The sequence below is a fragment of the Cyclopterus lumpus genome, chromosome 1 (genome assembly GCF_009769545.1).
Source record: "Cyclopterus lumpus isolate fCycLum1 chromosome 1, fCycLum1.pri, whole genome shotgun sequence".
Classification (NCBI taxonomy): Eukaryota; Metazoa; Chordata; class Actinopteri; order Perciformes; family Cyclopteridae; genus Cyclopterus; species Cyclopterus lumpus.
The window spans coordinates 7873277-7895896 of NC_046966.1; the positions used below are offsets into that span (position 1 = coordinate 7873277).

At 41.8% G+C, this 22620-nt stretch overlaps 1 protein-coding gene across 1 annotated transcript in view; it reads left to right on the forward strand.

The window, feature by feature from the left end:
- The window catches only part of prkcaa (protein kinase C, alpha, a), a 124092-nt gene that overhangs the window by 56643 nt on the left and 44829 nt on the right, over window positions 1–22620 (forward strand). The window contains exons 4-6 of the mRNA XM_034537486.1: window positions 10928–11039; window positions 12194–12322; window positions 22303–22459. Coding sequence (XP_034393377.1) covers window positions 10928–11039; window positions 12194–12322; window positions 22303–22459 — 398 coding nt within the window. The remainder of the gene's footprint in view (window positions 1–10927; window positions 11040–12193; window positions 12323–22302; window positions 22460–22620) is intronic.

Consider the following 22620-nt stretch of genomic DNA (forward strand, 5'->3'; position numbering starts at 1 on the left):
AGTTTTACGTTGATTTGTCACTTCAGTGTCCACAGGTGTTCAATGAAAACAACCCTGAATTAAGGCCAGGAAAAACCCTGCTCAATGGTTTCATAGCTCCCAAAAACTTAATAACACAACGTTTTTCAGCAGGCTTTGTCAGGCATACATAACAAGTAAAATGCACGCCCTCCTAAACCAGTGAAGAGTTGCACAACTTAAAAAAAAACATTTTGTCAAGCTTGTGTATGATTATTGCAGGAACAAGAGCACCCAAACTCCAAAGAACAGCACAGTGGTGCATGGAATTTATTTAAACAAAGTCATCCAAACGGGCAACTTGGGCCCTGACTGGTTAAAAATGTCAGCTATTATCTCTCGCTCCGCTAGCAGACAGATGTGTTAACAGATACAACACTGCAAGGAAAACCCCCTGTGAACTGTGGTGGCAACCTGCCCTCCCTCTCAGCACTCAGCGGCTTAGTGAAAGGCCAAGAGGAATCAGGGTGGTGATTTGTACGCTAAAAATAGTAACCTTGCCTAGCCCAACACCTCATGTCTGGATAAATGATAGCTCCAATTGGTTGTCTTCAAAGCCTCTCATCACCTTAGTAACCACAGTCCTGTAGCTGTGGTCCAAGACGCGGACATTCACGAGAAAGTAGCCAGCAGCAATGTGTGTGTTTGTGCCTGTGTGTCGAGGGGACATAAAGTGATAGCTAGCTGCTGTTGATGGAGTCATTCCATCTCTTTTTTACACGCTTCATCATGCATGGGTCTGCGTGTGCCCATTCATGAGAGATTGTAATGTTTGAGTGCCAGCGTTTTTCTAGCACAACAGGGTTTGACGGGACAAGGGTAAATGTGATTAATATGATGTACGGTATAATTAGAAGTTGACAATTTAATAACAGTGACAGGATTGGGTGACACTGAGATACAGTGCCTTGCGTGGTTCAACACATTGTCAGGGTGTCATTAGTGCCATGTGAAGGGGTTTGGACAATGACTCTAACTGCACACAGTTGTGAAATATTTAACTTGAGTATTAAGAATCAACAGAACTCCCAAATCAACTAAAAATAGCTCATTTTAAAAAAGCTGTTAAATTACTGTTTTTAATTCCCCAACCCTGCAAGATAATTGAGGAGATAATTAAGCAGCCACCTCTCCTTTAATTGACCTGAACATGAAAACCACCCGACTGAGCCTCTCCCAGTTTTCTTGCATGTGTGTGTGTGTGTGTGTGTGTGTGTGTGTTTGCGTGTATAACAGTGCCTATACACACACCTACATAAGCACACAGGTTAACCACAAGGGAGGATGACTCAAAAACTGGTACAGTGAGGAGCCTCCTGCCACCTCCATTTCAAATGTCACTTCACAGTGAGGGATGATGGGTAAAAGAACGGCGAGAGAATTCAGAGGGGAGTTTAGTTTTAGTCTTGTCTGACGCTTTTGCAACCTTTTTCTCAGTCCTGGAGGGAACAGATGGGTCAAAGAGATAAGTGAATGAAGGAAATGACAAAGATGAAGTGAAGATCGGTGCATCTCATTTCACACACACACACACACACACACACACACACACACACACACACACACACACACACACACACACACACACACACGCTCTCACACACGCTCTCTTTCACTCCCTCTCGCTCTCTTTCTCTCTGGCTGCAAATGTCACACCAGGTGGATCTCTTTTGACTCTGTGGGAGGCAGGTTGACTGTATTAGCGACCGGCCTCTTTGATGATCGCTACCCTTGGCTCATTCCAAAGTCGTCCATCCAATAAAATCCCCAAATAGAACCGTCGGTGTTCTTTTGATTCTGAATGGCTGCTATTTAACTTCCTGAAGCTGATTGGGGGGTAATTATGATGTGTTAACCCTTCAGAGTATAGACTGCAGTCCTTGTCGTGTTAGCAAGTGGAGTGCGGGATAGCATCCGTTGGAAGGGGTCAAAGAGGTCACAGTCTTTCATGCACTTAAGTGTTTCTCCCTCCAGCCTGGAGAAAGCCAATCCTTGGTCATGTACATGTGTATGCTGGTTTCTAATTGGCTCTTCACATGTGTAATGTGCAAGTGTATGAAAAACACTTCAGATAGAGAAACTGTTGCCGTGAAAGTGTTGCCTCGTTACCCGAGTTCTCAGAGCAACTGATTATTGTGCGCATGTAAACCTGCTGCCTGTCTTTTTCTTTTTCTTGATGCGGCACCAAACACACAACCTTGACATTTACTCATGCTGAGATTAGATAGAATTCTTGATTGGGTTAATGGGAAATTGTATGCCATTGTATGATGGGTGGTTGGGCGGATCAAATGGAGGGAGAAGCAACACTTGGACTTTTATTTTTCCACGAATGGCTCCATGTTCATAATTGCTCAGGCCTTCCTCTCTATCTGCATCTCCACAACAGCCTCCATCTGGACTCTATAATGTACCACACATCTATAGTGTACTATGATGCTTATTCAACATACAACACAACCAGTTGCAAGTTGTGGGAGTTTACAGAATGTTGTTTGTTAGTTTAAGCGCTTAAGTCTCTTCAGTGACCAGAATGCATCGTGCAAACTCTGTTCAAAAAACCTTTTCCTATTGTGTGCAGGTTTGATGTGGTTCGGTCCTAAATTTGTTCCCCTGCATCAGCTTCACAGCCCATATGTTATTACCATTTCCCCGCCAATCATACCTGTGAACTATGTTAACTCACTATGATAATTAATGGCAACTCTTTTTATGGAAATGACTCAATCAGTGAATTCATGTATTTGTCTAGTACTGGTGACCTTTAAAATCAGTTGTGATGAGAATCTGCACATTCTTTTTGTTCTTGTAGTGTGTCTCACGCCGTCCAGTTTACTGCCTAAATATTGCATACATGCAATACATATTCATGTATATTACAAACAAAGCACACTCCCAATTTAGCCTGCTGGTTTACATGCCTGATGATAAGTGAAATTGTCCCTGCGGCACCCATTATTATTTTGTATTTTTGTCTTTATTGCAATATTCAAAGTATTGATATCCAATGCTTCTGCTTGCCGACGTGCTGACAGGTTGCATGCATGTTGACTTTTTTTGTTTGTTTTTAAGTTATGATGTTGCAAGTTATTATTCACTGGATCATGTGATGTATTACAAGCTCAACAATATCCAGTAGAATGATTTTTTTATTTGAATGTGGGCTTTCCTCGACCAAAGGCATTCTTTGTCAACTAACACTCTAATCAATTAGTTGATTTAATGAACAAATCTGGAAAACCAAACAAAGAAAAGCTTCACTTTAAATGTTGTTTGTGCTCAAAAGTCATTCAGCATCAAAGCATAAAAAAAGCGTATTGACTAAAGAAAACTTAGACTACTATTTTAAATGTGGGTATAATCTATTCCACAACAGGACAACGTTGTCACTCTTTACCTGCCTGTGGCTGCAGGACGGAGGATGACCCTTTCCCATCATCCACCTCTGTCCTCCTCTCCCCCCATCCGCTGGGAAGACCCTGCTCAGCTTCTCCCTGCCAAGCTGTTCATTAACAGGGGCTGGTTGGCGTCCTGTTTGCTAATTAAACTGGGTTGGAGAGTCTGGCTAATTAGCCGACATCACTGTGCTGACCCCCTGTGCTTCTGTTTTCATCACTATCTCCTGGTTGCCTGCAGCCTTTTGATCAACCTTCTGCCCTGTGTCTGTTATTGATCTGTGGCTTCACATGCAAATCAGCCTGGGATTAGTTTAGGACAAATGCTAAAATAGATATAGGGATTAGATAAAGTAAAATGTGCTCCATGGATATTGAAAGTTTCCATGTGAGTATTCTGCATTGATTGCTTTGGTAATTAATCATTAGGAAGTTTGTGTTGGATCTATCTTTGTTGAGCCTGAATTAAGAATAATGGATATCTGCTACTGGACATGTCGCAAAGGAAAGAAACCTTTTTCTGCACAAAACTGTTCCAATTTAAGAAGTGGGTAAGCTTAGTTTAGGCGGCCGTCATTGTTTATTCGTATGGAAGCACAGTGTTGGAGGAATGTGTCCTGCTGCCACAAATTCGAAGGAAAACATCTGCGTCTGTTTCCTCCTTGTTATCCTCCTCATGGTCGTAGTTGCCATCAATGCGCCTCAAATGCCACCATCCTTTATCTGTAGCAGCTGGATAACTCTGCATACTGATGTACTCATGCTAGCTCAAACTATTCATTGAGAAAAAAAAAAATATATATATATATAGTATTCTACTCTATTGTGCAACCCAATTTGAATTACTCCCTGTCTTTGCATGTGACATCTGGGCAATCCTATTGGCTCTCATATTACCGGTGGCTGAAGGGCAACCTCCTTGCTGCATCATCCAGGCAACATGTAACAGCCCCTGGCTTTGTTTTGCCATTACGGCCTTCTTGTGTTGAGCCTGGTGATTGAATTCATCATTGCTTTTTGCGTAGCACTCTGCTTCCCCTGCTGTTCTGCTCAGGCACAGCCACCCAGTCCATCTTGCATGTCCCATTAAGACCAAATTAGGCTCTAATGGGGGCTGGAAGCCACAGGGGTTAAACCTGCTGTCTCACAGCTCGCAGAAAGGATGTGCTAATGGAGAACCTAGTGTGCTCAGTGATGTGGAGTTGGGTACATTCATTTACAGGTTTAATTTTCTGCACATTACAGCTTGTCCTGGTGAATCTTTAAATGGCATCTTGTATACCTGACACTTTATACCTGCCAGGCTGGATGTTGACAGTTCATTTTGAGAGGTGAGCTACAAGTGGCCACGAATCAGAAAGGTATACTAGTATGTATTAGTAATTTATGACGTAAAACCTGTATGTAGGGTATTCAAGATTAGTGGTGAAACAGACCACTGGTGATCCATGATCGGTATGGCAAAAAAAGTCTGAAGCCTAGTAGACCAGCTACTATCATCAATCAACAATATGGATCAACAATGATCGGTAATTAGCATCTGCGGCCAAAAAACATGATCATGGATTTTTAAAAGCTATATTTATTCTTTGTTTTTTTTTGTGCTGATCCGATCCCAATGTGAGTTGTATGATCCGTTGCACCAGTAGCTAACAGCCTCGATGATTTCATTGTGAACTGGGTGTCACTGGGTTCATAGACATGGCAATGTTGGCCCACCTCTTTGGTCCGGACTGAAATAGGTTAACAACTGTTTGATGGATTACCATGACATGTTGTTAACTTCCCAGAGGTTGAATCCTAAGAATATTGGTCATTAATCAATGGACGCTGATCCTGACTTTTCCTGTAATGCCACTAGGTTCCTATGTGTGTTATTTGTGGTTACAGTCTTGTCATTTAAATGCCACTCTATGATCGGATGTGCCAGATCAGAAGTCCACCTCCCATCTGACCGTGATCGGCTATATTTGGTGGTCAAAGGAACGCCTGTAAAACCGTGCATTAACACATTTCATATCCTTTCAATTCTTCACAATAAAAGTATCTCTGTTATTTTTGCTACTTACTATTCCTAATTAGTATTAGTAGACTTGTTTTTTGAGGGATAGCTGCGAACAGTTCTTATTCTGTGGTCAACACATTTTCCAATGAGTCTTTCACAATAAAGGTACGTTTGATAAATTGTCCGAATTGTGCCCATATGCTGCCCTCACCTCACAGAGATCGGAACTCAATGTGGGCCTTGGCACATCGGCATGTGGTCTGGTTGATCTCACCCCATTGCAAGTGAGATCTGATCTTGGAGCACGACCTTAGAGACATGCTGTCATTCAGGAGGCCAACACATGTCAAGCAGCTCTCAAGGCTCACGGGACTGGAATTATTATTTTTTTGCTGATTTACCACGATCACCTTTTATCATTTCCTCATTGTGTCTTTTTTGTTCACAGTATTTCCCATTATCTGGGAACATTTAAGTCATGTTTCAGCCATCAAAAGCTGATTTGATAAAAATACATGATCCTTCTGCAGCTGAACGTGGCTCTTAGTCGCCATTGTTCATTCATGTAGATGGAGAAAACAAAGCGAGGGGGGGGGGGGGGGGGGGGGGGGTGCAAGAGGATAATCCTTCAGGATCAGCTGTGTGTGGGTGGACATGAGTAAGTGCTGCTGGCACAGCCTCTCTTCGCTCCACTGTCTGTCTGTCTGTCTGACTGTCTCTCTGTCTTGTTTTCCCGACTGTCCTTTACTGACACACTGACTGACTGAAGGCCTGTGAGTCAGGGCTGCTAATTGGACGCCGTGCTCTCTAGGCGATTGTGTAATTTGCCCTATCTCTCCATGAAAATTATCATTTGACAATCGTAGTGGCCACTTCTAACAGAATACAAGTTACAGTATGATTGAGATTGATGTGCGTTTTTCAGGCCTGCTCTCAAATCTAGGTCCTGCATACACCCCAATTTAATGAATTCAGGTCAGTCACGATTCTCCATACCTGATTGGTTTGGATGTGGATCATGTTTCTGCAGATTGCCTCAAGCTGTGAGGTGTTACTTTTGCATCTACTGTGTGTTCACACTGTCACATGTGATGGAGGAGTTTAAAGACACTTGAGATGATGGACATCTCGGATAAACCGACCGTCAGCATCAGACCAAGTGCTCATGTCAGAAGACTTTAGCTTGGCAGTCAGAGGCATGTTGCTGTGAGACTCTTAGAAATCACATAATCAAGAGCAGAAATACAGAAATACATACTATAATGTAGCTGTCCACAGCCATTTCCAGTGCTTATTAATGTAAAAAAAAAATTAGCAGATATTCTAACGTATGAAGACATATTTTAAAGTGTTTTACTATATTGTCATTAATTATGTGACATACATCCGCCTCCACTTAGAGTATGGGTGCAGATAGGAGGAGTGACTGTTGGTGACCAATACAACTACTTTATAGTGTGATAAATGTGTATCGTCGTGGTTTGTTTTCAACTGCATATATAATAGCCGAAGAGAATATAAGTTTCTCTCTATGTACACTATCTATGTGTCACTCAAGGAAGTTAACATTAACCAACGGGACCATATTCGCATCGCAGACACTGCGCCGCTTGCAGGGAGAGCAGACATTTTTCTCCATCAATCTAAACAGTTTAACGTTCTGCGGCTGAGGAGGTTAGCAGGCGGCTAAACTAAGCTATCAGCAACATTATCTCTCCATCTCCAGAACGCTTCACTGATATTGTCGCTCCCTAGAGGCTAGAACTTCGATTCTAGCACCCAACAACACAGCAGGATGACATTTTCAACGTGTAACTTAAGCCCACTACTCTGACATGATTAGTGGTCACCTCCAGTCTTTCTTTTGTTTTGCCTCCAGCTAACTCCGCCACGCAATCATTGTTGGCTATAAAAGGGTCTATTAGGATGTTTCAATTCCTTTATGTCTATTTTGAAAAAGAAGGCTTGGAAGTACTTACTGTCCCTTCGATATTTTACTTGTATGTTACTCAGAGTTTATTATAGGGCATTCAAATGTTGTATTCAAGTATGTCTACGGCAGCTGAAAGACGGACAAAGGAAGCATTTATCTTTGTCCTATAAAGGTGCGAAGCCTCACCAGACTGACAGGCAGGGAAATGGCAGATTGCAAGCGAGATCTGAGGAGCCAGAATGAGGCTCCGCTGCATTAGACCAGAGGCCAGTGTCAACCTGACTGAAATGGCAAACAGCAACATTGATCACTGTGGCGCCTCACCGTGTGATACCGTCAGCTCTCACCGACATTCTGCCACGCGGCTCCCCTTACTGATGATTTATTTCTCCGGCGTCACGCTCTTTCCCTTCATTTATCATTTGACGCTGTGTTTCTCAAGATACAGAAACAAAAATGTCTGTCATTCGTGGGAGAATGAGACTCCCCAGTTTTCCCCTGAAACTCCTCAAAGACGAGTGTTCTTACAAATAGAAGCAGTGAAAGGAGAACAAACAAAACAACGGACTAGCCTGGATCATTTTCTCAAAGCAAATCCACTTAAACAGATTTCAACTCTGAAAGAGATTTGCCGGACAGCACAATTTGAGAATGAGCAGGAAAGCACTTGGAAAAGTGTCAGTCCTCCAGTTTTCTGAAGAGAGTGCTTCATAAGCTGCAGGTTGAGTGCACGAGATGAATGAATGAATGTATGAATGCATGCACGTGACAACGGCCCTACACTGTTTAACGTAAGTGCTGCAGTGGCGTTGTATTCCATCGGTACTATAACACTTACCTTCAAGTAAAACTTAAATACAATAACATTCACATTTGCCATATGGGCCATTACTCCATGCATGCATTTGCATCATGCTGTATGTTTACATATTACATTACATTACATGTCATTTAGCTGACGCTTTTATCCAAAGCGACTTACAATAAGTGCATTAAACCATGAGTCCAAACTCAGAACAACAAGAATCAAGCATATGTACATTCACTTGTTCGTGTCCTGGTTCTGCTTGTTCAACAGATCAATTATCACCCACAGATATGTGCTCAAGGTAGAGTTTGCTCCCTGTACCATGTGTTTACTTTGACGAAGTTCAACACCCCTTCACAGGTTAAGATTAACACAGGTTATTTAATGCAGTTAATTCATTTTTGTCAGCAGAGTTGAATACTTGACCTGTTTTATCTTCCCCCATCTCTACCTATTTTGACTGTGTGGAAATTTGAATCTGTTGTTTCCCCCCCTCCCCCATTTGAGTATCCATGGTATCCAAATTTCGATTGGATGCAGGCTCAGTGGTGATGAGCACCTGATGAAATGATGGGCTCTGCATCTATTTGAAGGAAGCTTCCCATGCACATTCTTGTGAATAACAAATGCAAACGAAACAAGAGATGGGTTGTTTGTCGTGTCCAGTGCACTTAACAGTATCCGTATACATGTACTGTAAAAGACGAGGCAGATCTTTAAGTATATATATATATATATATATATATATATATATATATATATATATATATATATATATATATATGTGGTGACATTTACTCATTACTTTATATGCATTCATTGGATCCTCCTGTTCATGCAACTGCACTATAGTTTTTGATTATGAAAGTTTTCAAAACTTGTTTGAAAAGGATTATTTATACATTAAGGCGTCAGTTAGTTTAACTGTCAGTTGGGTCCATGTGTTAAGCTGCAAGAAGAGATTAAAATATTAGCAGATGCTATTAAAACCAAGACGTCAGAAGCTAACTATAGTATTTTCACCTTGGCAAAACAGTAAAAAGGTCTATTTACATCTGGTTGTATATGCCAGAGACAAGCACAAGCTAGATGTGCTGTTTACATCCAACCCGGGCACACATTAAATACTGAGTCTGTATATGTAGCCAACTGTATATGATATGTATATTTGGCCAGAACCAAATGTATGTTGCTTAAATCGTACAAAGCTGTGACTAGCAACTGAAACTAATAATGATAAAAAAATAGAAAAATAAATAAAAGTGTAAGAACAAGCTTCTCACAGTATTCAAATCCAGGACACCTGGTTGAAACTCAGTCTTCGTCCACCACCAACTACTCTCTACAAATACTTTTTTGCTGTTTACTACTACCACTACTACCAATATTACTTCTACTACTAAATTATTATGGCAGAAAGCCATTCAGTTAGTTAATTATTGCTAAAGTTCTCCGTAAAATAAAATATTAGCCATCCTCGTAAATAACTAGTTCCCCATTTTTCGAAGGCATTTTAGGCACAGATTATAGGGGGTGATTCATAACAGTCGTATGGTATCAGAAGCCAAAAACAAGTGTGTTATCTTTACAAAGACGTGATTCGGTCTGCAGCAGCTCCTTTACTAACCAACTGCACACACACACACATGCACAGTGCACTTTTCACAACAATTATTATGGTATTAAATGAAGGGCCTGGAGCAATGACCTGCAATGATAATAGCTTTGATGTCAATTTACACGTATTATGCACAAAACATTTATTGTATCCTCCTTTTGTTTACATGGATCGTGGTTATCTGAATCGTGGTCTTTCCTGACACCTCCTGCTATTATCATTATTATTATTAGTTGCATTGATGTTAGCATTGTCAATTCCATTACTGCTTCTATTATTATTATTATTATTATTATTATTATTATTATTATTATTATACTATATCCACTGTTGCTGCTATTTTTGATAATTGTGACTTCTTTATCATGCCTACTACTCTCATTATATGAATACTTTCTGTCATATTCATTGAATGCATGTCTATTATTGGCTCAACACACACATTCTCACATATTAAATAAATAATTAAATACAACATTTTGTTTTGGTTCTCTTGGATTTAATGCGAAGCCCACGTGCATACAAACAACTCCATTCTTACTCACTGATGTGTTCAGTAAAGATGGAAAGACAAGCCCAGAAAAAATTGATTGGCTTCAAGTGGTATATGAAAAGTAAAGAAGCGATGATTGCAGTCAGTTGGCAATCAAGCAGTGGTTTGACTTTCACAATGTTGTTCTGAGGCAGGAGCGGGATTTCACTTCCATTTTCATTCAATGACACATGTGAGTGCTCCAGGATGTAGCCGTAGTCGGCTGAAATTCTTTTTTTCAGGATAGATATTTAATAAATTATGGCCTCAAACAACAGTGATTTTTTCCCCAACTTGTTCAGAAGATAGTATGACTGAATTATATCTGCCATTTGATTCAGTTACATCACATTTATTTGTAGTCTTCCAAATATGATGACAGCACAAATGTAAAATGTATGAAATAACTAAAATTAACAAAAACATATGTAAAACTTACAAGAAAGTACAAGATCAAAACACATTTATTTTAATCTTTCATCTGTGTTTTAATCTAGTGTCCAGGTAACATAAAGAGCATGTGCTCCTAGAGCTGTAACTCACCGGCTGTTGATTCATACATTTATTTTTTTCAGTTACAGGGTTTTTATGGCTCTTTTTGTCTTTTGATTTTTCCAGGATCCCAGAACGAAGCACAAGTTCAAGATCCACACCTATGGGAGCCCCACCTTCTGTGACCACTGCGGCTCTCTGCTGTATGGCCTCATTCACCAGGGCATGAAGTGCGACTGTGAGTACTTCATTTAATATCTGCGACCTCCCACTCAGCGTTTAAAAGGTTCCACATTTGACAATTTTGTAATAGTATAACATGCATTAGTGTCAGTTTATAATGCCAGTTCTGTGTATCAAGTGGTGGAGACCCCAACGTTGATGCTCAGGTTGATGTTCTGTTTTTAGAGACATTGTATCAGCATCAGTCTCCTGAAATTGCTTCATCTCACTGAATATCTTAGGCCTATCCCCTCTTCCTTGACTTTCACTCATTAGGATGAGGCCTCATCTATTTTAGGTCTGCAGCTATGTTCCCCGCACCCTGAATAGGCCATCTTTATTAATATCCCTTCCTCCCTCGTCTTCACTTTAATCTTGTGTTAGTGGATTAGTCTGAATGCCTTAATGAGCCCCTAAATACACCTGCTACAGACCAGCAGATATGCCTAATGATTGCTCCAGGGTGTACATAAATAGACGTGGAGCGGCAAATTATTTCGGCAGATCAATCACACCACTAAAAGATTGCACTGTACTATTTTTAGCACTGGTGAGGCATGTGACTCGGGCACAAACAAATAAATAGTTCTCATGAAGAATATGGTAGCAGTATGGCCATTTTTTAAAATGATTAATCACATACCTGCTGACTTGGTGGCCTGATGACGTATGTTCCCAATCCACGACAGAGTGGTGTATCATCATGTATGCATGACATCACAGGGCTGAATCTGGGTCATAACCTTGTTATCTCCTCCTTCACACAGCTTTCGGACCCCCCCCCTTTGACATTGTGCCCAATATGTATGATACATGGAATGTAATTGAAATGTTTTCCAATATACAGTAGACAAAGATGGACATGTTTAAAGCAGCTTACTGTATTTGAACATTAAGCCATAAGCGGCTGCACGCACTGCTTTTATTATATGATGTTTTAGCAAACACAGATATTTTGTTACCATTGTTAATCATGATCATAACTTTTAAACTTTCAAAGATATGTTAGAATCATGAACGCTTCATAAAAACAGTCATAGGAAGGCTCTTTACAACAGCGTCATTTCTGAGCCTGTCAGTTTGGTTGGCATCACATGCATGAAGCTAATGTTTATCTGCGTGAAAACCCTCCTCGCTAATGTCTCTCACCTCCTCTCTCTGTCCCTCCAGCCTGCGACATGAATGTCCACAATCAGTGCGTTATGAACGTGCCCAGCCTGTGTGGAACCGATTACACCGAACGGAGAGGGCGTCTTTTCCTCAAGTGTGAGGTCACTGTGGACAAGCTGCAGGTCACAGGTAGGCCTCGCAATGGCTGCGCACGCGTCGAACTGAATGTGATTGTGTTTATATGCGTGTCGATTCACTGCTATCGGAGAAGTGAATTCAACTGCTAACTGCATGGCTGGCCTTGTGACCCGCAGCTCTCGGCATGCTGCAAAGGCTTTTCCCTTTCGGTGCGCAGAACGATAGAGCCTCTCCTGCTAAACATTATCCTGTTGGAAGAAAATAAATAAATCACAGTTACGACACACTTGGAAGGCACTCCCAATTCCAAATATGTAGTCCTGCCGTGGTGTGTGGTCTGCTGCGTGGGCCTTGTGTTGTTACCCTTTTTAAACAGTCACGACTCCGTGTTGGATGGAGTTTCTGATGTAAGTGAATTGTCCCTGCAGAGCAAATTGAACGCTTGATGTATTCATTTAAGCCTCATCAGAATCATACAGAGACGGGATCTGAGCGCTCTGCTTGTGAGTGGGGTCGTGGCTTTACAATCATCTGCCTTACCATTATTCATTAGAAGGCTATCCCACACAATCCACGGCGGCCACTTTAATTGCTAATGCCTCAAAGACACACCTGTCTTTGCCCACCGAGCTGGGAAAAGGATGGAATGAGCTACTATTCATAGCATTTACTTAATGTGATGTAATCAATGGTGGTTGTACAGTTTTGGAGATGTCTCACATCCTTTAGTAATGTTCTCACAGCCGTTTGTTAATATTGTCAGATCAGCCAATAAAAAGTCATCATGTACGATAATGTCTAACTATCTGCTCCTCCCACACTTTTCTGTTCATTAATGCTTTTATTTATTTACCCTTTATCCTATGTTTATTCATCTTTGGCAGGCCGTGGCCATTTTTTAAATACAATGCATTCGATGCAATTGAATTTGAATTGTTGACTCGGCAGAGGGTGTTGAATAATCCTCTGAGAGCAAATAATGCCATGCAGCTGTGGTTAAGAGAGATAATTTCATGCACAACCTGTCAAATGTATCTGTTGTGACGTTCTGAGTCCTCGGCTAAAAGTAGCACACAAATGAACAGTGTCTGTATGGTACTGCTGTGAGCGCAGAGTTGTCAGTTTTGAACATGCAGTGAGGGCTTCCAGGAGCTGTGTGGTCCTCCAACGTTGCTGCCGCAGGATTCTGCATCGCTGGAGCAACTCTGTTATGAATAATGACTGGTTGCACTAGTTTATACTGTTATGAAGCAATGATGGTAGAAGTTTACACAGCTCTCTGTCTGTGCACAGACACCGGGGGGGGTGGGGGGATTGAAACAAAATAAAACAGCTTTATATAAAATACATTTAAAAAGAATGAATATGCACATTGGCCAAACTATCGTCATGGTTTTGAGTTCATTGGGGAAACCGTGTGGTACAACAGTGTATTTTTGTACAGTGGGTCCACTTTGTGTTTTTCGAGGCATGCTGTACAGTAAATCCCCCGGCTGTAACGGCGCATTAGCACATCTGCTAGAACAATAGTGACGGCAAGAGACACATAATCATTCAATTAGCTGGGTAACGGAGGTCAGTGCAGCACACGACCCAGGACCCAGCACTGGACTTCACTGACTTATTCACTTATCAAATTATCACCAGAAGGACCAGAGTGAATGTGGGCAGGGCAGTGGTGCAGCAACTACAAAAAAGGCCAAATGTAAACTCAAATGGAGCAATAGACGGATACTTTATGTTTACGTGAAGACCTGATTATAATGAGGGATGACTAATACCATGCATGATCTTGCCAAATGTCTGGCTCTCACCTTCAGCAAGTCTGCTTTAATTCGCTGTATCGCACAAACACACATATAGTTTACTTAAGATTTTGGGCTGAGACCATGCACTTTCCCATCTCCGGTTGGTTGTTCCTCGTAAAATGCATTCATCTCTCACAGGCCAGCCATCTGCTTGATTAAACATGTCCTGAACAATCCCAGTAGAACAAAAACATACTCATAAGAACAGCAAAACACTTAAAAGAACACGATTAAGTTCATACTGAAGACTGCAAAATTGATTCCCGTCAAAAGCAACTCCCTTCCTTCCACTTTTAACGTTCAGTCTCATCTGGTCTGCTCTCCAACGAATTCAAGAACTCAGAATATCCTGCAGGATAAGATGACAACCATTAGCACTGACCCTTTTCACACAGTCGCAGGCTGTATCTGCTTTAGAAACATTCCAGTCCAATATTGCTTTCATTTTTGCTGAGACGGCTGTCAACTCATGCTATATTCTATGTGCAAAAATATATGGTGATATATTTCATGCAATGTATGGCGATATATTTCACACTTGTTCGTACGCAAGTACACATGCATGTGTATGTGTGTACATTAGGGATGAGAAACTACGATTGTCCCCCCCTCCCCCGCAGTAGTGCATACTCTCTGCCCTTTATGCTACATAGTAGCCAATTCCTGATGTGAACAGGCATGTTATTATTTGCATGTGTTCTTTAGCTTGTGTGTGTGTGTGTGTAGGCGTGTGTTTGGAACTGCTGCACCAGCACTACCAGCCCACTCAGGCCAGATTGTATCATAGATTACATTAGCTGCCTCAGACGGCTTGCCAGGCGGAATTGTGTTCCAATGGCGAAGTGCTTAGCAGGCAAGAGGGGCAGTGGATGGCAGCGAGGAGGAAACGTTGCATCATGATGGATCCTTCCACAAACACAACTGGCATCCTTTTGTTAAGGTGTGTATGCGCTGACTGTGCATTTGTGCATGCATTTTGTCCACAACTAGTGTGTAGACCTCAGGAGTAAACTGGCTGTTGATTGGCAGAACATGCGTAGGCTGGCAGAATAAGACGTCAAAATAAAGAAGTGTTGCAATTACCTTTCATGAAATGGAAACACACTGTGAAAGGGTTCAAGGTGTTAGATGAAAACACTGACAACACCGTGTTAACAACCTGTCAATCACAAGGCAGCCACACCCTAAAGCATTCCCTGCTTCGTGGTCTATTTTACTCTAAATGGGAGCACAATCTATTCAATGAACATCATAATATGTTGAGGAAGACTTCCGATTGAGACCATAAACTCATGTTTGCAATGTTTACTTAGGTACACACATATTTCTATATAATCCGACTTAATTTTAGTCAGCCCCTGCTGTCTATTAGAAACAATTCAAGTTTAAGGCAAATCCCTAGTTCCCACTCCTGTGTCAGAAATTCAAAAGGTTTCTTAGAGCCATCTGAGTCAACTGAAAAACATATCCCTGAAATTACACCACATTTGATTTGGCTTGTCAGGATTTGTTTTGCTCTATGTTCCCCAGGCCAAATGCAATGGGTTCAAATGAGGTTTAGAGCAAAGTGCCAGACTGACATCTGGTCTGACAAGTGGTCGGCTCCTTTATATTCTTCATTATTGGTATTGTCTAATGCACCTTTAATTACTGACACACACACACGCGTGCGCATACACAAACACAAATTTTTTCGCTACAGCAGCATTTATAGATACAGGCAAAAAAAAAAAAGAATGCCTAGAAATAAGCAATGCAACATGGTGCTTTTAAGTCTGTTTTGCGATTCACCTAAATAGAGCCAAAACGGTGAACAGGAAGTGACATGTCTGCCAGGGGAAGCAGCTGCCCTTTAATCTCATACATGGAACCACACATGAACTCCACTCAGACCAACACAGAACGACACTGAGATAGATGGCTCCATGAAATAATGAGTCACGCAGAAACAGAGAGATTATTTGAAAACACGAGTTTTGAGAAAGTGTGTTTTTGTGAGAGAAATGGAGATGGGAGGTGCTGAAGGAGACAAAACAAGTTCTGTCTCTGAAGGACAGACACAGCCCACTAACGTTGTCCTCCGCCTCTCATTCCAGCTGACACACAGCTCCTCTCTGTCCGTTGGTGCTGAGGAGACAGCCTCCTATTTGTGTGTTTCAGCAACCCTATTGTCCATTGACGCGGTGCAGATATCTAGAATACACTTGGGTGAAGGCATATGTGTCATTTTGGTCCTTATTCTTTGATTCGTACATATCCTCATCCACCTGTGAATGTGCATGCTGTCGCTCAAAAGCTCGATTCATCACAGTCAGAGAAGACGACTTGAATAGATGTTATTGTTAATGAAGGGTTTGCAGTGTTTTGTACAAAAACGCTGTGCAGCGGTTTAAGTGACTGACAATTAAAAGGACAGAAGGACACAAAAATCACTCTGAGCATTCGTAAGCAAACAGTAAAACCGTTCAACAGTATCCTCCCCTGGCATGTAACACTTTGGGGACGTCGACTAAACGTAAACATAAACGTTTTAATCATTTCATTCCGCTTCTTTTGGGCCAAAGCTATTTTCAACGTAAATAATAAATTTGGCGTCTAGATTATACTGTTAAATAAAATAGTATTTTTTGAGAGAAAGAATAAAATCATCAACAGCACATTCTCAACTTTTAAATAGCAGTGTAAGTGTGTGTGCATGAGTGTGCGTATGCACACATTTCCGCATGCAGGTCTTCTGGGAGTGTGCGAGAGACAGTGGTAATAATTACATTTCTGTTTTGTTCCCTCGTTGACTCACCCAGTTCTGGAGAAAAGCCTCATTTAACAAGTCCTCTCTTACCCGTCTCACTTCTCTCCGCTTCAGCCTTGTCATTCTTTTTTTTTTTTCTTTGCCTCTCGCCTCAATGTCAAAATGTGTTTTCTGCTGTTTGTTACTCTAATGCTGCTGTCGGTGCCAATGTGTTTTTAGGTGCAGCGTAGGTGTGTGCAGGGCAGATTGGTGCACAGAGTAGATATAAGATGTGGGTGGATCAGGGAAGCTATACTTTTGAACCTTCTGGAGGTGGAGCGGCCCTTCACAATAAAAGACTAAATCCACCCTCAAACACTTTACAGAGCTTCTGGCTGATGCAGCTAGAGCAACAACCTACCTGGCATTGCTGAGTCTATTTTACTGCCGCTTTCATAACTATCACCGTAGATAACAGGCCAAATGTAAAAAGTGTAACATCAGAAAGATATATGAACACTGCGGCTGGAAAAAGAAAAAGGTCTATCTGAAACTTTAACGGTAACTTCTGATGTCTACAGACACTCAGGAAGAAGTCGATGAAACCTTTGACTTTACTACGTTTGCTTTTTGGGTCCCAGCATTCCGGGAAACGTAGGACAAACTGTTAGATAACTAAACAGTTCCACAATACTTTGTAACACAGGCTTACGACACGTCCTGTGTACAGCAACACTGTACAGGAGTTATATATGTTTGTCCACACCTTCAACCCTCCTATCTCTGTCAATCATCTCACTCGAACTGTATCGCCTCATTGTTTTTAAGGCTATTTCAGGGCGCTCACTGGAGTGTCAGCTGTTAACTGTTGCTCAATGGTGCAGCACATCCTCCATCCTACCCCTTCTTCTCATTGAGCTAACAATTCTAATCTGTGTCGGTAAATTAGTGAAATGTCAAATTGCCAACTTTATTTCATTCTGTAGTTCTTTAAATGTGCTGCATGCAGATCTGCGGAGTCAGTCTCTCTATCACTTCTGTGTTACTAGTAAGTTTCTCATTCAACACAAAGTATATCCTGTCTTTCACTATTGGCTCCCCGAATCCGAGGAGGGCTTGCTGGAGGGCAGAGTTGTGGTTGGATCACGGTTGCCAATCGATAATCGCCGCCCGGTGCTCTAAACACTGCAGGTTTATTCCACTCTTCAACCTTTTCTTGCCGTCCTTTCCATTTTCTTTGTCGCTTTCTGAGTCATCTTGCGGACAAGCCAACAGGTTTTTGCCAAGAGAAAATCTCATTAAAATGATTTCCCCCCATGAATCACAGTTAAGATGGAACAGCTGACAGCACTTTGTCCACTGCAGAGCCATTGGGACATTAGTGTGTCATGTCCCAATGTTCTGTAGGGAGCTTCCTGGCTATCTAACTGTGTGCTTGTGGTGAAGATATGATCCATCACAACAGTACTGCAATTCTAATGAAGAAATTGTCATTTTAAATAATGTAATGTGACATATTTGATGTATACCCCACCACAGTCCATTTTCAACCCACGCTGTGTTTCCAATTTCAAGAAAGGAATCAATTTTGCTGAGATTATCCCATCACTCATGTTGGTCACTCCACTTTTATGCTGATGTCATACTACATAAAAAAAGCTAACAGTCCTGCTGCTCAACAGGCCGTTTTCAGTAGTGGGCTGTCAAAGGAGCACCGAGTTTTATAGACTGCGTTTACACAGGGAGGTGAAGAACAAACATGGCTCACCTCAGTTTTTTTTTAGGGAAGGGTCGTCAGGTGTCAGCTGAAGACAAGGCGTGGTGTGTTTGGCTGTGTGCTTTCACAAATTATACAAACACCTGGAAGAACGTAGGAATGACTGCAATTCAGGGGCTCACTGGGATGTCATCGCACACAGATAGGTCGATAACATCTTGTTCAGCGCAGGAACACAGATGAAGAAGGTAAACCACTGGAAAATTATGACTGGTTTGGATTGTACACACGGAAAGAGAAAACGTTTTTGTTGACAACTTAAGTGTTTAACTTTCTGTAAAACCTTTTTCTTCAACATAATAAACTCAACTTTGCAACCCAGTTTTTAATTGGACACTTGGTTGCTCCCATCACTGTGGACACGTTTTCCTGTAGTAATAAAGTGATGTTGAAATGTGTGAGAGAATATGGAGGAAAAAAACAAAAAAACACCCAACTTGGGCTGTGAAAATATCAAATATAAAGAGTTTAAGAGACCTGCGTGATTATTCCTATCATGGGTGATGACATAACACACCGTTTCCTCCCCCTCATCTTGGTATGAAGGCTTGCCTCCTATCCAGCATGGTAGGACTCACACATCTCTCCTTCTTTCGGTGTCTCTGTGGAGCTCAAAGGACAACTGAACTTTGTTGCCCTGGGATTTCTGCTGCCAGACTCCAGAAGTCATGCCATTGGTATTCCCAGTCTGTCGTCTCGGCCCCTGCCTCGGCTCTCTCTTCTCACTGTCTTCACGCCATTTTAATACGCGCCTTTCATCGCTTCGCTTGTATTTTTTTCCCCATCTAGCTTGGCCTTTCTTTCTTCTTTCTCATTCATTGTCCATTCTTTTTCAAAAGAAAGACATTCCCAGTCTGCATCACAATACGTCTCGAGATGGTGTGCAGCTAGTTCTATCTTTGCATCAGTGTGACCGGGGAAATGTGATCGGAGCAACATGCATGAGATACAAACAAGCTCTTTTCTCTTATCTCATGTAACCGTACGTTTTCTCTAATAAAAGTGGACAACTTTATACAGTTTGCAGTACAAACTTCACTGGGAGCTGACTTTTATTAGTCAATCAGTGAAATCATGTTCCCCCCGCCCCACACTTTTTAATTCTGTTAGTTTTAGTCAATGCATGGTCGCATAGAGCAGAGTTCAAGTGTGCTGTTTAGATGGGAGCCAAGATAGTTGTAGAGACTTGGTATCCAGGCAACCGTGTCACCCCCCGCCCCCTTCCTTTGTACTAGTGTTTGTCTGTGTGTGTTTTTGCTTATGCATGTGTTTCTAAACTCGTCTGCACGCAGATGAATGTAATCATTATGCACTTTGCGCTTTAAGTTTTTTTCATTTAACCGTTACCAGGAATTGTCACTACCCCAGACACATTGGATATTGAGCCTATACATCGTGTATGTCTCTGCAGTACTTTAAGGCTACACACACACACACACACACACATCTTGTTTAGTTTATGGGCCACACAGTTATATGGGAGGAGAAGCTCTGTGCCAGCCGAGCTAAATCCATCAGTCTAGGATGCCCCCTTCTGGTCATTACTGGAAGTACAGTTTGCAGTCGTCAATAAATGCTTAGTCTTAAACACTTTTTTAAAATATGCATCTTCATCTGAGCTCTAGTTTCATTACTTTTTAAGATTTGTTTTTTATCATATATGTTTTTTTATATAAATATGTCATCCCAAGTCGACTAGTCTGGATGATTTAACTTGAAACACATTATATAACCTCATGACCACTGATTGGATCCCATTCACAAGCACAAGGCACTGAACAATGTCACTTTGTGGGCCTGTTTGTAGGCTTTCTATCAACGTCAGTTGGGTGCTGTGACTTTGCATACAGACGGCCATGTAGGAAAAATATTCAAAACATGACCTTTTACCATCCAAGAGTTAAAAGCTGAAGAAGGGAGAATTTGAACCTGAAGATACATACATTGCATGTTACATGGATCTGCACTTAAATGTAACATAATTCACAAGAATGAATGTGCAGATTGTCTCTGTAGATTAACTGGGTGAATTTGCTATACTGTAGATTATGACAAAACATCTAAAGGCAGAAAGGTGCCGGTAAGATTGCTTCATGATTGCTTATTCTTCTGAAACACAACCTAGAATATATCAGCAGCCAGCGGTTTTTTCCCACATCTATCCCGAGGTTGTTACTTTTATAGCACTGAACATTTAAGAAGTCAGCTAAATCATAAATAAACACAACCTATGAATTTCAGTCCTCCCTTCTCTGTTGAAGAGTGCATCCATATGAGACCACACTCATGTGCAAATACAGTATGTACAGCCAGTTGTTCTTTGGTGCCTGCAAACAGGCTTCACACTTTTCTATCGGATTTCTGAGGAGGCAGAGGATTGCCAGCTCGGGTTCACTCAAAACCTTCCCACACCTCGAGTTGCTGCTGTCTGTCTGTCTGTGTGTGTGTGTGTGTGTGTGTGTGTGTGTGTGTGTGTGTATGTAGGTGTGTAGGTGTGTGTGTGTGTGTGTGTACACTCTACTGCAGCTCACATCAAACTTCAAACTTCACACCTCGCTGCCATCGCTCAACCCCCGAATCCCCCCACCACAGGGTCTGGGAATGAAAGCAAACATTGGGAAAGTATCAGCTCTTAGCTTATTATATAACCAACGCTGCGTCGTCATGGAGGGAAGAAAATAGCATCATAATGTAAATAGTATACTGTACTGTATAACTTTTGTTTCTATCCTATAAGGAACATAATCATACTGTGGTGTTGTTCTCTTTGACCTTTGCAAGAGTTAACTCAGTGGTGACAATCCCTCATTGGCTTTGTTCATATATCCCCCTTAATCCCATCAATACTGTATCTCATTCAGAGGATTCCAGCAGTGGGTTAAGCCTTCTTTCATGCAGTCTTTACATACTGGCTTAGTTTCTTCCTCTCCAGGTCAAAGGTCATTTCGCATCTTCGCTGCTCAGGCACCCAATGTGGACTGACTGATGGCGACGCATGGAGAGGCTCCTGGGGTTTAGCGATGCAAGTCGGGCAATCGCACTGTCCCTTCGGGGATGCGTTGTGTGGAGAGGGACACAGTATGTCTGTCCGTCTCAATGTGGACGGGGAGGTGTGTGTGTGTGTGTGTGTGTGTGTGTGTGTGTGTGTGTGTGCACACTGTACTGTAGCTCAGGTCTGGCAGTGCTCCAATGCTCAGGGCTAATGGAGTGCTAATGTCCCTGGTGTGCCTTGGTTTACTCAACAGCTAAATACAGGATGACAAGAAGGGAGCCCTCGCCTACTTAAGCATGTCACAGACGGCAATTTGGAACCACTGCTCTCACAACACTTCCTCCGTTTGCTCCCTATACGGCTCGGCGCCATAAGCAAGCCTCAAAGGCGGTCACTCGTCATTTGATCTCGAGCACCTGCGATTTATTCCACTGATGTTCACCTGCTGCTTAAAAGAAAGCATCCGTTTTTCCTGGCCAACACGCTTTGTATTGTAAAAAAAACCGCACACAATTTGAATGAAGCTGTTCAAACTCAATGAACAAGGCTAATTTAATCCAGCAGGTATCCGTTTGCTAACTAGCAGGTAATTATGTGTTTGAGGTGTGCTGAGTGTGGGATGCAAATTAAAACATGGCTTTACAGAGTCACTTAAAAACTATGTAGTTGAACGGTGTCTCTGGAGACAAATTAATAATCTCTTTCTATTATTTGTGTCCCCACCAGTGACTGAGGGCAAAAACCTGATCCCCATGGACCCCAATGGCCTCTCTGATCCGTTCGTCAAGCTCAAGCTCACGCCAGACCCCAAAAATGAGACCAAGCAGAAGACCAAAACCATTCGCTCCAACCTCAACCCCAAATGGAACGAGACCTTTAGCTTGTGAGTAAACTACCAGTTGTCCCCTCTGTCCAACCACATGCTACTGTACACTTTAAGATACAATGTGACACAAAGATTATTGTGAATGTCAGCAGGACATAGAACAAGTGACTGAAGCAGCGATTTATTCTGATACATCTGATTCTTCTTATAATGTTGAT